The 17,892-nt window shown below is 48.2% G+C and overlaps 1 protein-coding gene across 2 annotated transcripts; it reads left to right on the top strand.

Moving 5' to 3' along the window:
* The first annotated feature begins 9,700 nt into the window (after nucleotides 1-9,700).
* On the top strand, nucleotides 9,701-17,610 carry IGFBP3 (insulin like growth factor binding protein 3). 2 transcript variants are annotated; one of them, XM_065884318.1, is made up of 5 exons: nucleotides 9,701-10,242; nucleotides 13,035-13,261; nucleotides 13,847-13,966; nucleotides 14,989-15,125; nucleotides 16,172-17,610. In XM_065884318.1, the coding sequence occupies exons 1-4, from the start codon at nucleotides 9,834-9,836 to the stop codon at nucleotides 15,112-15,114; spliced, it is 882 nt and encodes a 293-aa protein (XP_065740390.1). In that variant the 5' UTR covers nucleotides 9,701-9,833; the 3' UTR covers nucleotides 15,115-15,125; nucleotides 16,172-17,610. The 2 variants fall into 2 exon arrangements, with proteins under 2 accessions (XP_065740390.1, XP_065740389.1); XM_065884317.1 differs by lacking the exon at nucleotides 16,172-17,610 and having other exon boundaries at nucleotides 9,834-10,260; nucleotides 14,989-15,114.
* The last annotated feature ends 282 nt before the right edge of the window (nucleotides 17,611-17,892 follow it).

Raw genomic sequence — 17,892 nt, forward strand, 5'->3', positions numbered from 1 at the left:
ATACAATGTTTGGAGAAGTTCCCATCTCCACCTGCTGACTCTAGATTGCCAGGGTGGGGATCCGCAGCCTAACTGCGGCTCAAGGTTAAAAGCCACGGATAACCACGCCTGTTCCTTTTTATGGGGCAGTCATCCCAGCAGATCTTGTGCTGACGTCACTTTGTACCTGCTTTCAAGAAAACCTGTTGATTCTGTGGACAGCCCCAGGGGAGACAGTGAACTCTGTCTATAGTATAAATGTTTATACTGTGTTTCTAAGACATTCTTTGAGGCAAATTATCTGTATATACACAGGTTAACTTCTATAAAAACTCTTCACAAATTGCATCTTATAAAATGGACACAAATACTAGTGACAGTTTACCCTTCATACAGCATTGACCACTCTTTCAGTGAACACTTTGTAATTATTTTAAAAGTTTGATTGCTGATGATAGAAAACTACTTGAATGAATGATCTGGGATTAGTCCTTAAAAAACAGATGTACCCACACTTTTTAAAAAAGAACGACTTCATTGTCTGATTCTCAACTTCTTCTAAAAGAAGAACTGTCTAATTCTTAAGTGGGCCAATTAAAAAGATAAAAGAATAGGAAAAGGTATAGCATGCAGACAATAATCAAAAGAAACTGGAGTGTCTAGATTAGTATCAAATAAGCAGACTTCAGAGGAAAGAATGTTAACAAGGTGAGGAGGAACACTGCGTGACAATAAAGCATCAGTTCACAGAATTCCAAAATATATATGCCGGACTCAGAGCCTCGAAATACACGAAGCAAAAGCTGATCAAACTGAAAGGAGAACTGATTTTTGAACTTCAAGTCTGTGGCCACTCACAGCCCGACTGTCTCAATTCCTGGTCCGTCTCCCCTCAGCTCACCCTCTTGGGGAAACCACTCCCTGTGAAGTCCAACTGTCTGACAGCTCTTTGCACCTGTTGCTGAATAGAGCTGGAGAACAGGACACGGTCATGCTAATTAGTCTTATTTTAAATTCATGACATTCCAGTGGGTCCTTAATGCTACCATTTTCCCAAGCCATTCCCCTTCCCATGCTTGTGATCTCTATTTCCCCCTTTCTCCTCCCACCTGTGTTGGTTTTTCTCCTTTCCTCGCTGATAACTCAGGTTTTTTTTTTTTTCCTTTTTAGTTTCTCATGACCTCACTCACTGCTTTGGTAATTTCATCCAATCTCATTGTTTCAAGTACAAAATATATTCCTTTCTTTAGGCTGCCTAACAAATTACCACAAATGGAGTGGCTTAAAATGACAGAAATTTATTACCTCCGTGTTCTGGAGGCCAGAAGTCTGAAAGGAACGTGCCAGCAGGGCCAGGCTTCCTCTAAGACATTAGGTAGAATCATTCCTCACCTCCCCTAGCGTATGGTGGTGCAGGCAATCTTAGGCGTTCCTTGGCTTATAGCTAGATCTCCCCAATTTCTGCCTCTCTTCACAAGGCGTTCTCCCCTCTGTCTGTGTCTGTGTCTCTCCTCTTACATGGACACCTAACACTGGATTTAGGACCTACTCTCATCCTGTATGAGCTCATCTTAACTAATTACATCTGCAAAGACATTTAAAAGTAAGTTCACATTCCATGTGTACATGAATTTCAAGGTAACACTATTTAATTCAGTATATTTTGCCCTCTGCCCTCCAAAAATTGACATCTGTCCCGCATACAAAATACATTCACCTCATCTTAAAATCTTTCATTCCAGAATTATCCCAAAATCTCATCTAAATATGATCAACTCAAAAAGTTCCAAGTCCCATCATCTACTTGCCTAAATGGCCCAGATGGGTGATACTGAGGGTATGACCATCCTGGGGCAAAATTCCTCTCCATGTGTAGACCTTTTAAACTAGAAAACATGTTATCTGCTTCCAAAATGCAATGGTGGGGCAGGCATAGGATAGGCATTCCCATTTCAAAAGGGAGAAATTGTAAGGAATAAAAGGGTCATGGGTCCCAAGTCCAAAACGCAGCAGGGCAAATTCCACTAGGTTTCAGGACCTGAGAATAATCCTCGGTTTTTGATGCTCCACCCTCAGGGCCTGCAGAGAGAAAATCAAAACAAAACAAATCAAAAACTTCCTATAAAGAGGACTTCAGGACCAGATGGTTTCACTGATAAATTCTACCAACTATACAAAGAAGAAGTAATATCAAAGACTCTATACAAACTCCCCCAGAAATAAGATATTACAAGGAAAAAGAACTACAGATTAATATCTCTCATGAACACAGACGCAAAAATTCTGAAAAAATATTTTAGCAAACCAAGTTCAGCAATATATAAAAGAATGGGCTTCCCTGGGGGCGCAGTGGCTGAGAGTCCGCCTGCCGATGCGGGGGACGCGGGTTCGTGCCCCGGTCCGGGAAGATCCCGCGTGCCGCGGAGCGGCTGCGCCCGTGAGCCATGGCCGCTGAGCCTGCGCGTCCGGAGCCTGTGCTCCGCAGCGGGAGAGGCCACAGCAGTGAGAGGCCCGTGTATCGCAAAAAAAAAAAAAAATATATATATATATAAAAGAATAAGACCAAGGGGCTAAGGGAAGAGATTGGGGTGGTGTGTGCTATCCCAAGGATGCAAGGCTGGTTTAACATTTGAAAATATTCTATGTAACTCACCACATTAATAACCTAAGAAAGAAAAGCTATATGATCATTTCCATAGATGCAGTAAAGGCATTGAACAAAAGTCAACATCCACTCCTAATAAAATGCTCTCTATGCAAAATAGGAAAAGAGAGGAACTTTGTCATCCTGATAATTGTCACCCATGCAAAACCGACAGCTTATATCATACTTGATTATAAAAGTCTGAATGCTTTTTCCCCAAGATCAGAAATACAACAAGGATGTCCTCTTTTACCATTCCAATCAAGCATCATACTAGAAGTTCCAGCCAGTGTTACAAGGCAAGAGAAAGAAATAAAAGGCATCCAGATTGGAAAACAACGTAAAACTTCTTTATTCACAGATGACATAATACATAATAGAACTACTAGAACTGAAAAAAAAAAAGAACTACTAGAACTAATAAATGAGTTTTGCACATTTGCAGGATACAAAATCAATATACCCAAATCAGTTGTATACTAGTGATAAAAACTTAGAAATTTATATCTTAAAAATATACCATTACGGGCTTCCCTGGTGGCGCAGTGGTTGAGAGTCCGCCTGCCGATGCAGGGGACACGGGTTCGTGTCCCAGTCTGGGAGGATCCCACATGCCGCAGAGCGGCTGGGCCCGTGAGCCATGGCTGCTAAGGCTGCGTGTCCGGAGACTGTGCTCCACCTCGGGAGAGGCCACAACAGTGAGAGGCCCGCATACCGCAAAAAAATAGATAGATAGATAGATATAGATATAGATATAGATATACCATTTACAATTGCATCCAAAAATATGAAATACTTAGAAATATGTATGACAAAACACATGCAAGACTTATACGCTGAAAAATAAATGGATATATACACTGTGTTCATGAGTCTGAAGACCCAGTATTATTGAGGTCAATTCTTCCCAAATTGATCTCTAGAATCAGAGAAATCCTAGCCAAAATGCTGGTAGATATATACAGATATAGATATAGATAATATATATAGATCTAGATCTATATATAGATATAGATATCTAGATATATAGAGACAGATCTATCTATATTGAAAATTTGGTTCTAAAGTTCATGTGAAAATTCTAAGACTTAAAAGAGCCAAAACAAGTTTTTTTTAAAAAAAGAATAAATTTGACTATCTGATTTTAAGATTATTATAGAACCACAGTAATGAGAACAGTGTGATACTGGCAGAAAGATAAATAAATAGAGATGGCATAATACATAGATCAGTGGAAGAGCATAGAGAACCCAAAAATATACCCACACACATATAGACAACTGATTTTCAACAAAGGCATAAAAGCAGTTCGGTGGAGGATACTCTTCAGAAAATGATGCTGGAAATAGGATATCCATATAACTTCAATCCATACCTCACACCAAATTTGAAAATTAACTCAAAATGGACCATAGGCCTAAATGTAAGAGGTAAAATTATAAAACTTTTAGAAGAAAACAAGATAAACCCTTGGTGTGTGACCTTGGGTTGGGCAAAGATTTCTTAAACATAACACTAAAAGCATAATTTATAAAAGAAAAAAGGATAAACTGTACTTCATCAAACTTTAAATTTTCACTCTTCATAATATATTGATAAAAATTTAATGACCAGCCATAGATTGGGAGATAATATATCCAGCAAATATCATATCCAGTAAAGAAGGACTTGTATCCAAAATATATAAAGAAATCTCAAAACTCAATAAGAAAACAAACAGCCCAATTTTTTAAATGGGCAAAAATTTGAACAGACACTTCAGAAGAGAGAAGATACACAGATGACAGATTAGCACAAGACAAATGCTCAACTTCTGTAGTCATTAAGGCAATGCAAATTAAAACCAAAATGAGATACCACTACTTAAATAATAGAATGGCTAAAATTAAAAAGACTGCCCATCCCAAGTGTTGACAACTGGAACTCTCATACACTGCTGGTGGGAATGTAAAATGATACAAACGTTCTGGAAAACAGTTTGACAATTTGTCAATTTCATAAAACATCAAGTATATCTGTATATATATACACACACCCATATATGTGTATACATATTCTATATATGAATATACATAAATGTCTGGGCATATATGATATTTTATATGTATTATATATATATATATGATTATATATCATATAATCCAGATATTCCACTCCTAGTATTTATCCAGGAGAACTGAAAACTTGCACCCATACAAATATTTGTACATGAATGTTCACAGAAGTTTTACGTTTAATGGCCAAAGAATGAAAACAACTCAAATATACAAGTTAATAGATTTTAAAAACCAGGGTTGTATGTATACAATGGGATTCAACTCAACAACAAAAGAAGTGAACTGTTTATTCTTCCCTGCCTCAACAGGGATAAATCTCAAAATAATCATGCTGAGTAACAGAAACCAGATGAAAAAGAGTCCATACTGTAAGATTCCATTCATATATAATTCTAGAAAATGCAAACTAAAGTAACAGAAAGGAGATCACTGGTTGGGAGGTGACAGGATTGGTGTCAGTGCCAGAGGCAAACCAGCTGAATGGAAAATGCCCCCCAAATCTTCCTTGCTCCCTATTGGCCAGGGAAAGACCCTACTATGCCCATGGCCAGTTTGACCGCTGCATACCATCCCCAAAGAGAGCAGCAACTGGAAACATGTTAACATTTGAACTAACGAGTCAGGAATCTGGAGGGGGGGTGGGGGGCTTTGGTTTGGAATCCATTTGAGAGTAAATCCTCTAATTTAAGGTTTGTTCAGGTGGCTCTGTAAATACAGGAATAAATTTTGACTTCCCATGTACTGGTATTACTGTGTCCAAGAGCTAATCCTTCCATGGATGCCATGAGATACGCAGCAGTGCTCTTTCCTGGTCTTGGAATCAAGGTTCAGAACCTGCTCCGGTCAGAAGCTAGCAAGGGTGGGCAAACACTCAGGTCTCCCGTGATCAAGGTCCCAATCTCCCTCCTAGTTCCCGAAGTTCCAGCCTTGAACAAAAGCTGGATCTGAGACAGACTCAGGAATTGCCCCCCTGTGAACGACCAGAACAGAGGAACAGCCCTCGCCCTGTAAATGACTACACAGGCATGGGTGCCAGGGCCCATGGGGACAGCAGTGCTATTGTGAGAGAAAAGGCCGTGGACAGGGAATCTTTGTGCTGAACAGAAACCTGCCTTTCACCGGGTGGGAGCCCAGAAGGCTTGTCTTCTGCTTACAACGTGACCAAGCCCTTTCTCTGGAAGCCCTTCATCCATCTCCAAATTGTCAGACCAAGCAGGGTGGCACTAACTCTGAAGTCCCCGGCTCTAATGCCACTGGTGCCACTTTCCCAATCCACTTTATCAAGCTTCCCTCTCAGAATTCCACCTCCTCTGAAAGACACGTGCCAACATCCATGCTGTTCATTCCAAGGCCTCCCTCATCCCTCCAGGCACACAGAGCTGCGGTCCTTGCAAGCTCATATCCCTCCTTAAGACTCAACTCACCTCTCTGAAGCTCCTTTCGACCACATAGGCGAGTCTGTGCCCCCTCCCCTGGGTCACAAACACACTTGGTCAACTCTTCTGTGTTTCTCATGGTCACACTGCACACCACTGTCTGGCCCCCATCAGTCTCTCCAGACAGCCTGTGGGACCCCGTGGCCAGCACATGGAGGTGCTCAGTTTGCAGACAGATAAACTCTTAATGGTGTCATTTGTAGGTTAGGGTCATTTCTAGTGTTCTTCTCAGCAGTAATGTCCTAATGCATCCCCAAACTCAGGAGACTTACCTAGCAGGCCATCTGATGGAGGGGAAATTAGGTTCCCTTTCCCCACCCACACCTCCTCTAGAGGGAAATGGCAAAGCTTTGGACAGAGTGGCACCGATCCCTGAAACTAGGTCCATAACATCACTCCCCTCTAGGAGTTAGGACATTTCTGTTCAGAGTCTACTGTGGTAGGTAAACCTGACAGCCACACCTCTGGGACATAGAAGACAGGGCTTGCTGCTGGGGGCAGGGAGACAGACCATAGGGTGGTGTGTCCAGCTAGGGCAGAAGAGAAGCAAGGGAGGTGGACGTCATATGGAGACAAGGTGCCTGTGAGCTGCTCTAAGAAATGAGTGGCTTCTGTCATGAGGTGAAGATAGGCAGGCTGACCCAGCAATCACCCCTCATAATCAGGCCAACTGAATTTTGTTAGTGAAAAGGGATATATCCCATCCCGTCTCCTGTCTGTTATGCCAATGGTTGTCTGCTACTTTACAATTATTCAGCAATCTATGCCAAGTACCTTCACCAGGGGAAAAGCCATCTTTCCTACTAACCACTTTATGTTAATAACCACAAACGCCAGATGAATTGGTAGTTTGACAAAATTAACTAGAATGCCACAAAATTAAGTTTTATCCCGTCCAAGTCCCCAAGTCTTCCCTGCAACAACTACATTCCATGGTGGGGGGAGGAGGGGATTGTGGTTCCCTGCAGTTTTGTGAAATAAAAATGATTAAAAATTGAAACACAGTTCTCCCCAGATCACTGCCCCAGATTTACTTTGCAAGATTTCACGAGAAAGGTCATGAGAGTCTATGAAACGCTGTTGTGGAATGTTATTGCAAGTTACAGTGTAACCTTTAGTTTTCTTGGTCTCTGGCTTGTTCAGGGACATCCTGACGCTTAGGCGCCCCCTAGGGACTCCGCGCAGAACATTCACCTTTTCTCCAACTGCACGGCGAGGTCTGTGACTTTAGACATTCTCCCTGGGCTTCCCTTGTCCGCTACTTAGATGATGATGCTGGTAGGGGCTTCCCCTTCCCCGGTGGCGCAGTGGTTAAGAATCTCCGCCTGCCAATGGAGGAGACACGGGTTCGAGCCCTGGTCCGGGAAGATCCCACATGCCGCGGTGCAACTAAGCCCGTGCGCCACAACTACTGAGCCTGCGCTCTAGAGCCCGTGAGCCACAACTGCTGAGTCCGTGTGCCACAACTACTGAAGCCCGCCCACCTAGAGCCCGTGCTCCCAAAAAGAGAAGCCACCACAATGAGAAGCCTGCGCACCGCAACGAAGAGTAGCCCCCGCTACTCGCCGCAACCAGAGAAAAGCCCGTGTGCATCAACAAAGACCCAAGGCAGCCAAAAATAAAATAAAATAGACAATGCTGATAAAAAATGTCACACTGACCAAAGACCAGCTCAGCCCCGGGTATAACACTGTGCTAAACAGAGGCGGACCTGCCACCCCAAGAACCTTCTGATACAGAAACCGGCTGGAATATCAGAGTCAAGTTCTCCATGGTCAGCTATTAAGGAGGAACACATGTTTTGTTTCAATTTTCCAATGAAATTGGAGACCCTGTTCTTGGCTATCAAAGCAGATAACATACAGGTACAAGGAGTGGTACAGGAGAAAGGGAATAGACAGCGATGTTTATGGCACAGTTCACAGTAAACAGGGCAAGCTAGCCTGAGTGCTGGAGAAGGAGGTGGGGCGTGACAGGGACATGAGGGGCTGTGCCTTTGCGGGCCGGGGGAGACAAGACCCTCTCTGTTTGCCTTTTATCTGTTCTCCTTTGTAAAGCCTCAGTTAGTACTATTATTTATTTGCTATGAGTAAATTGGCTTTCCCAATTTACTAAAAGGAGGCGCTGTATGGTGATGTATACATATATATATACACACATACACATACAGAGTAGGGACCATGTTAACTTCACCCACGGCTGCATAGAGCTCTGCCCGGGGTGGAGGAGGGAATGCAAGGAGGTCCTGATTTGCTGTTTCTACTGCAAACTACAAAAGGGTCCTCCTAGACACCGATCCTCCTCCTAGGGCAAGTATCCGTTTTCTACAGCGTCCAGGAAAGTCCGCTCACGCGGTGGTCTCGCCACTTCCCACTGCTGATCCACACGCCCTTTGTAAGAGCCTTGAAAGTGTAATTCCAAATTCAATCCTGGACCACTGGCGTCCTCTGTTGGTCACCTAGGGAAGGGGTGCGCAGACACAGTTGAAAAGATCCGCACGGAGCCGGCCCACCAGATTCACCGAGACCTCCCGGCGCAATTGTGCTCTCGGACTTCCCCCTCAGTGCAAAGTCTCCACTTCAACGCACCGCAGGAAACTTAGTACAGGAATACAAAGTGACCTGAAAAAATGATAGTGAAAATCACCAATTTTAAGGACTTAGGTTATTAATCACGCTTCAGCAGTGCTGGCTTTATTGTTTTTTATATTCTTTTGTTAGGTTATTAATCACGCTTCAGCAGTGCTGGCTTTATTGTTTTTTATATTCTTTTGCTGTGAATGTAAGCTCTATTTGAAAACAATGCCTAAAACAAGAACAGGCGTCTTGTCAAATCTCTGACAAGCCTTGCTAAGGACCCATTCGCCGCCGGCCCACTTTGCTAACCAAGTACTGGCGTACAGACAGCAAGTGTAAGCTCTCACCTCTTTGAGAAGTTACGTGGAAAGGACGAAAACCACGTGCGCACCTGCAGACGCGCATTTGTGGGGGGGAGGTAGGTGCTAATGATGAAACCCCGAGTCCTTGGCTCCCCGAGACCCCGATGCGAATCGGGTATCCTCATTCAGAAATTCATCCCCCGACCCAAGGAATTAAATTTTGCAAAGCTTTGCCAAGTACACACGGTGAAGAGCTGCGCTCACCAGTTTCCCTGACACCATCTCGCCACGGAGCGACCTCAACCTGGGGCACAGAGGGAGAAGGGCGGCTGCAACGGGGTGGCCAAGGTCGGGGGCGCTGGGGTGGCCTGGGGCGCCGGAGATGCCTGGGTGGCCGAAGCGCTTGGGTGGCCGTAGGCACCTGCGACGGCGGGGTGGTGGTGCTGCCGAGTTCCCGGGAACCGAGGGGTTCCGGGGTGGGGGGGTGTGGGGGGGCGCCGGGCATGAGCGAGCGAAGCAGGTGCGCGGACGGCCGCGCGCTACGCGCCCCCGCACTCGGCCAGGCCGCACAGGGCGAGGCGCGGGCCCGGGGATCCGGGTCCGCGCCGGCCCGCCCCCGCCCCCCTCCCCGCAGACGGCGCGCCGTTCCGGGGCGTGTCCTCGGCCACCCGGCTTCTATATAGTGGCTGGCGCACCCAGGCCGCCCAGATGCTAGCGCAGCGGCTCCGCACTGAGGATTGGACCCTTCCTGCCACGCTCCCACATCCTCGCGCCGCTCGCCGTCGCCCCGTCCCCGCGTCCCCCGGCCAGCCCAGCATCGGGTCCCCGCGGCGGGTGCCATGCTGAGGGCGCGCCCCGCGCTCTGGACTGCGGCTCTGACCGCGCTGGCATTTCTCCACGGGCCGCCAGCGGCACGGGCCGGCGCGGGCGCTGCGGGCACCGGCCCAGTGGTGCGCTGCGAGCCGTGCGACGCGCGTGCCCTGGCCCAGTGCGCGCCGCCTCCCCCTGCGCCCCCGTGCGCCGAGCTTGTGCGCGAGCCGGGCTGTGGCTGCTGCCTGACGTGCGCGCTGCGCGAGGGTCAGCCTTGCGGCGTCTACACCGAGCGCTGCGGCTCCGGCCTCCGCTGCCAGCCGCCGCCCGGCGAGCCGCGCCCGCTACAAGCGCTGCTGGACGGCCGCGGGATCTGCGCCAACGCCAGCGCCGCCAGCCGCCTGCGCGCCTACCTGCTGCCTGCAACGCCCGCGCCAGGTGAGCTACCCACGCCAGGTGCGCCGCCGAAGCGCACCCCTCGGCCAAGGCCAAAGGTGGTACCTCTGTGGAGACTTCGCTGCTGTTCTCACCGCAAGGGTTGTAACTGGGGAAGCTGAAGCCCCGCGAGGCGAGGGCGCTCGCCTGGGGGACCCTCCGCAACCGGCCCTCTACTCGCTCCGTTCTTTGAGTGCAGAGTTCTTGTAAATTGTAAAGCGCTTTCGGCGAAAATGGGTTATAGATTTCCTGGGCAGGGAGGGAGCGGATGCCGAGGTTAACGGTCAATGGAGAGTTCCTGGACGGAGGAGATTCTCAAACCATTCATGCCGGCGCCGCGCCGAAACGTGGGCGTGTACTGTGCGGCCCAATTCCGTACCGCGACTTCTGTTTCCCACGAACGAAGAGCGAGCGTGTCCATGCCGAGGATGCTTGCGGGGCCGGGGGCGCAGGGAATGGGCCAGGGCGGATTTGGACGGGGAAGGTGGTCAGGCACGTCGAGGGAAATGGTAGCTGGCTTTAAAAATACTGAATTACACAGACTTACGGTTTGCAAAGCAGTTTCAGGCCCGGGGGTGTCCCAGAAGCAGCGAGGTGGGAACCGGGTCGGACAACCTGACGTTCAGAAAGAAATGACTCTGGAGTTGGCAGGTGTTCCTCTAAATTTCAAGCACGCTTAGCCAGCCTCACTCAGGTATGTGAATGAACTTACCGCGTTGCTGAAGGCTAGGAGATAAAGCCCTCACCTCCAGCCACCAGCTGGACAGGCCACCGTGGGCTAGCCCCCATCTGGGGCTAGAAGGATGGAAATCCCCTTATAATTTCCTTACCTGCAGATTTCCACTCCCAGGTGAGGCTATTTCCTTTCAGGCCTCGTGGAAAGGTAAAATTACAACTGCCTGAAACACACACTGGCTCCAGTAGACTGGTTAGAATTGCTGGATGCATTTGTCTCTCAGAAGTTTTTATAGATGTTGTAACTTTTGACTAGACTTTAATGGGAATTAAGATTACTGTCGTAGTAGCTCCATAGTATAGGTTGATGGGGTTTATTATAAAATTACGGAAAGATCTAAGTGACTTCTAAAATCCACTTGGGGGGGTACATTTAAATAACAGTCAAAAGTTTAAGAAAATTGTGGTTTAAATGGAACGGTTTTCTTTTCCTCTCTCAGCAGGCATTAGAAAGAAACCAAGGAAGTTTAAGAAATTACTCAGAGTTCTTGGAAAAGAAATGCAAATATATTCATTTACATATTCTTAGCATCCCCTTTGCCCCAGTACTTCCGTGGAAAAAATAAATAAATAAAACTAAGATGAAAGGAAATTGAAACCAAATTCTACCAATTAAAAACTTACTCTGTCGGCTGTGGGCTGGATAAATTTGTGCTTCCCCAAACACCAGAGCCCTTGGGAACTTTGCAACTTCTCCTCATGGAACTGTTTCTTTTCCCGGGTGATCGAAACCCAGAGAGAACGAGGACTTCCCCCAAACACCCCTGTGAGCGCACCTGCCCGAGATGCCTCCAGGAGAGAGCAGGGCTTCTGCAACAAAAGCAGAGTATCTTTCAGCCCTTCTCAACCCTCCAGAAGCATTCTCCAAGCCAGAGCTAGACATTTGCTCCTCGGAGCCTAGAGCCAGAGGCCTTGGCAGGCTTCCAGGCAGGTGAGCAGGCTGCCACCTTGATGGGCCAGTTCTCGGGAGGGTAGAGAACGGGTCAGCTGGAGCAGTGCGCTTGGCACCCCAGGTGTAGTAGATGCGGTATCAGATAGCGAACTGAGCCCCACCTGGGAGGGGGAGGCATCCTATGACAGTTACCTGGCTGCATAGAACCAGGCAAGAGGAAGGGGCTCCCCACTGGCCCTTCTCCCTTAGCCGGCCCAAGTTCATCCTGGAAAAGGAACAGAGAGCATTCTCCTTCCATACTTCAAATCCCAGTGACGCTGTGGACATTCCAATATCAATAGCAAGTATGTCTTCATTAGTTTGATTACAGTCAGAGATGTGCAGAAGTGGCTTCCTTTTCAGAGTGAAGCTCTTTGGCACAAAGGATTGTTAAGCCTTGTTTGGTGATGTCCTTATCCCATTTGCTCCTATGGCAGACAAGGAAGGAAGGACTCACCCAGGATAGTGCCCCAGGATCCGCAGGGTCTGTGCAGACCCTGCACGGACAGTGAGAGACGTGACAGCGAGACCTATGAAACACTACCAGACATGCCTCACGAGTCCAGGGGCCTGAGGCAAAGGCGCTTTGTGGAGAATTCAGTTTCCCCATCTGAGCGCTTTGCCTGGTGGCACTCAGGACGGGCTGGAATCAGAATCCCTGGGGCTTGCTGACTCCCAGGTTTCTGCCATCGCCCCAGCGCTTCTGATTCAGTAGGGCCGGGTGGGGCAGAGGATGTGCTTGTCCACAAGTCCACACGGGGGAGGCCTGCACTGGGGCATCCCTGAGGGATTTCTGAGTGGGCCTCGGAGCCTTCCCTGGCTCGGGTCTGCCCCCTCCTGGTGGAGGATGAGAGGTACTTGAAAGCTGAGAGCATGAAAAGCATTTTTTTTCAGCGGCCCCTACTTTGTAATAGCACGTGTCAGATTTTATTTTTAAGAGGTGCCTTCTTGAGACCAAGGGAGTACCATTCACCACTAGTATTATGGAATAATACTTTATCAAGGTGTTTTTCTAAACTTGGAATTGTTGAATCACATTTCCATTTGGTTCGGACTTGGTCAAAATGGTAAGATTCCGTCGTTAAATGTCAATGACCCTCAAGCCTGTGTCTCCCTTGTGTCTTTCAAGGAAATGGCAGTGAGTCAGAGGAAGGCCACAGCGTGGGGAGCACAGAGAACCAGGCCCTGACCAGCACACACAGGGTGCCCGACTCCAAATTCCACCCCATCCACACCAAGATGGACGTCATCAAGAAAGGACACGCCAAGGACAGCCAGCGCTACAAGGTCGACTATGAGTCTCAGAGCACAGACACGCAGAACTTCTCGTCCGAGTCCAAGCGTGAGACGGAATACGTGAGCGCTTTTCCTTTTGCCGTTGAGGGTGGGGCTGCCCGGCCTGGGCATCTGGAGATCACAGGGTTGCTCTTTACTCAAGAGCCCCGACAGTTATTCCGGTGGTCCTGCTGCTTGAGCAAGCAGCCAAGAGCCCATCCTTACAGAAGGGCTGTTGACCCTTCCCTACGGCAGAGATCTCCTGAGAATCAGTGTATATTGACCCTCCCCTATGGCAGAGATCTCCTGAGAATCAGTGTATATTGACCCTCCCCTATGGCAGAGATCTCCTGAGAATCAGTGTATATTGACCCTCCCCTATGGCAGAGATCTCCTGAGAATCTCCAGGCCCCTGCAGGGCAGAGAGGTGTTCTCACAAGAGCTGTTCACGTGGCCTCTGAGTGTCCTGGCCTGTGGGTCCCTGTCCCAGTTCTGTGCCTCGCTCTGCGGAGTCAGAAGAGAGACAGGGAGCCCTGGTTGGCAGCTGCGTGGGAACGGTGACAGCTAAGTCGGGCAGAGACGCTCAGGGGCACGTGGCCGGTTCCCTGGGCGTTAGAGGGTTGTGTCAGACAGGGAGTTCCCAGGTAACCTGAGTTTTCTCCCCAGGGGCCCTGCCGCCGGGAAATGGAGGACACGCTGAACCATCTCAAGTTCCTGAATATGCTCAGCCCCAGGGGTATCCACATTCCCAACTGCGACAAGAAGGGCTTCTACAAGAAAAAGCAGGTGAGCACGGTCTGCACAGCTCCTTTCTCTCCCACCATCCGCTTATGCGGAGGAGAGACCAGCCCTCCACCCAAGTGCTCTGGCTGCCGCCGTTGCTTGCGGTCCCTGCCACATCCAAGACCTCTGAGGGGCTTCCCCTAAATCCCTAAATCCTGGTATCTTCCCGCCGTCCGCTTCTGCCTCCCGGCCCACAGAGCAACACGAGGCCTCCCTGGAGCCTTTTACTAGCCATAGAGGGACCCAGACACGTTAGCACTGCACCGTGGAGGGATGTTTTTATTAACTATTGTAGAGAATTTCCGAGAAGCCTGACGTGAGGTGCTGTGGCAGGAGGCTTACCCTGAGGTCCCATGTTGGTCCCTTCCACACCCGTGCCTTCCTGGTGGTGACCAGCTGTAAAGGATCAGATACATTGTTATTTTAAGGCATACTGAGTGTACCTCTGTAGATTTCAGATCACTCTATGGGAGCATCTCAATGGACTTTCTAATTGGATGACTCCTACCTCAGCATCTACGGAATTAGTCACAGAACACAGGGCCATGTTCAGAGTGTTGGTGGGAGTGGCCTCGATTAGAGGGCCCCATCCTGTTCAGTGGCCACTGGTCTCTTTGCCTTTTCATATATCTCTATCGGTACTTATTCAGCAAACTCACCCTGAGAAGGTACCCGTATACACAGCTTGGGGTGTGCTCTGAAAAACCCAAATGTGACAAGCACAGGGCAGATGGGACATTATCATTGCCCCCATTCAGCAGGTAGACCTGTAGGACCAACAGGGGCCAATGTCCACCCCAGCGAGACCCTGAGGGACACAGAACCACCAGGACCCCTGCTTTCTTGGGGCACTCATACCAGCCCAACATGCCCCCAGACACACACTGTGCACACAAGGCCTTCCGCAGCATAGCAGAGGCCGTGCTGGGAAACCATCCTGGGTGCTGACCACCTGCCCCCGTCGTCAGGACCCGCTTGGCGGGGCCTCCCCGGGACTCACTGGATCATTTGTGCTTTGCCCACAGTGCCGCCCTTCCAAAGGCAGGAAGCGGGGCTTCTGCTGGTGCGTGGATAAGTACGGGCAGCCCCTCCCGGGCTTCGACGTGAAGGGGAAAGGGGACGTGCACTGCTACAGCATGGAGAGCAAGTAGACTGCGGCCACGTAAGCCCTGGGCACTGGTGGGATCCGAGGGGGCGCAGGACCCAGCCTGGTGGGAGGGGCATCTATAGATCCCAGGGGCTGGCGACCCAGAAGCGGCACTGGCCTGGAGGACAGACCCACACGAGACAGAGCCCTCAACCCGCCCAAACCAGAGCAGAAAAGAGGGTCTGTGGCCAGCTTGTCTTAGAGATACTTAGCCTCATTTTTTTTTTAACTTTTTATTTTACATTAGTGTATCGTTGATTACCAATGTTGTGTTAGTTTCAGGGGTACAACAGAGTGATTCAGTTAAACATATACATGTATCTGTTCTTTTTCAAATTCTTTTCCCAGTTAGGTTGTTACGTAATATTGAGCAGAGTTCCCCGTGCTCTACAGTAGGTCCTTGTTGGTTATCCATTTTAAATATAGCATTGCCTCATTTTTAAAGAACTTAGAACACTTAAACATTCATACACAACGTAAGATTTCCAAAGTTAAGCTTTTCCCCCGTGAGCCTGATGGTTCATTTATCTTCACATGTAAACTGTTTTCATCCAGAAGAACTTGTTAAAGGAATGTGTTTCTAAAAGACGTGGCTTTTTCTTCCCAGTAAAATACATTATGGCTATTCTGGGAGTCTATGATTAATAGCATGTTAATAAAGTTTATTTAAATCTAACGTGAAAATGAAATTTCAGACCATCACGTGGAAGAATGAAATCATATTTAAAAATCTTTTTTCATACATGAGAGAGCTATTGGGGGGAAAAAGATAAATATATTTCATCGTCTCAAGGCAAATTTAAGTAAACAGAAGAAGCTGTCATTTTTAGTGATAAGTTCTGTCACCTCGCAAGTTGGAGAAAATAATTATAATTTTAGGGTGATTACGTTAGTGAACACCGTGGGTGTCTCGTGGTGTTCTCTGCTTTGTTAAAAAGTGTGGAATGAGCCTCCACCCTGCCAATTGCCTGGGTATCATGCCTGTGATCCCAGCGTGGGCACCGAGCCCTTTTGATTTGGGGGGAATTATTTCAATACATTCCTTTTTCTTTCTGTTTTAGTTCATGTGGAGCTCAAATATGCCTTATTTTGCACAAAAGACTGCCAAGGACATGATTAGCAGCTGGCTACAGCCTCGATTTCAATTTCTTTTTGTGGTGAATTGATTTTTTTTTTTTTTAAACCAAAGTTTAGAAAGAGATGTTTGAAATGCCTAGTTTTCTTCCAAACGGTGAACTTGGCATCTTTCCACTTTCCAGTAGTCAGTGAAATGCAGTTTGATTCTTCTTGTTGCTTCCTATAAAAATACCTGTAAGCTCAAGCACGGCGTGGCCGTAGCTCACACCAACCTGGAACCCTCCCCACGTGTTTGCCGACGCAGCCAACCCTCCACTTCATGCCTTAGCGACAGTGTTGCTTATGTAGACGCGCGCTTCGTCCCCACATGTAAGATGAGACAAGGCCTCATCGAGAAGAGGAACGCCCTGCCCTCTGATGCCTGCACATCACGACGCACCCACCTGGAGCTACATCTTTGAAGCAAGGGCCGGGGTCCCTGGACCAAGAAGATATTTTATATCTTCAAGGGACCTGCACTGCTTGGAAACTAGTGGAGAGAATAAGATGGAATCTTGCACAAAAAAATAATAATAATAATGACCAAGAATGTTCTAGGGAACTCTGGGAACCTACAAAGGTGGGGATTTCTGACCCTTCTTTGTCAGGCAGCTTCCTGAAGACACAGGCTTTGCTGAGGCCCCATGGGGCAGGGGGGCAGGGTGACAGCCAGGGGCATCACAGATAATAGCCTGGTTCTCCAATGACTGCAGAAAATAGCGTTTTCCCACTCAACAATTCAAGAGCAAGTGTATGCTTGAGGATAAGCTCCTTAAAGACAAAAGAGGTTTATTTTCATCCCTCCCCTTTTGTCCTCCTTGGCACAATGTAAAACATAATGATTCTATCTAACCTGGAGGACGAATGGCTTGTTGGGGAGCCGGTCAAGGACACTGGGAGAACACAGAGAATCCCCCATGCTTTGCTTCACTTAGACTTCCTTCTTTTCTTTCTAAGTCACACGTACACGCAGAGAGAATACCCTCTTCATGACTGTTCACAGTGTATACGTCATCGTCCAGATATGATAGCACCTATACTAGATAATCCTAGACGAATTGTAAGCAATGCTAGAGAACATAAACACGGCCACGACGGAGGGAGGGGGCCCGTGCACAGGGCGCAGCCGCTCTCCCGGAGGCCACCCTCCAGGTCCGGCAGGAGAGTGAGGAGGGGCCCTCGGCCGCCCCCCTGCAGCCTCTGGTTGGATGCACGCTGCACACAGCCCTCCTGGAGAACACAAAGGGATCTCAAGATGTTCTGCCTACCTATTGGCTTTCCTTTATTTTTTTAATTAAGTTTTTGAGAAAAAAAAAGGTATTTTTGAAAAGTTCGTCTTGCAATGTATTTATAAATAGTAAATAAAGTTTTTACCATAAAGAAATCCCCTTCCCCTTGTTAGTGACCGGTTCCGGGTTTTGTGTTACGAAATAACCCAGAGGGCGGTGATGTTCCGACTATAGTCGGAACTTGCCCTGCTTCCATCTCTGGCAAGAGAACCCAAGGAGCCAGCCTGTGGCCTTGCTGGCACCCGTCACGTCTGCAGTAAGCCTCCAGTTCTGGACGGTCCTCCCAGGTTCACCAGCCCCCCACCAGGTTCACCAGCCCCAAGTACCATGAGTCCTCAGCCACCACCCCCCAAGGGCACAAAGAAATGAGTGATCTG

This window comes from Phocoena phocoena, chromosome 9, assembly GCF_963924675.1.
Source record: "Phocoena phocoena chromosome 9, mPhoPho1.1, whole genome shotgun sequence".
Taxonomy (NCBI): Eukaryota; Metazoa; Chordata; class Mammalia; order Artiodactyla; family Phocoenidae; genus Phocoena; species Phocoena phocoena.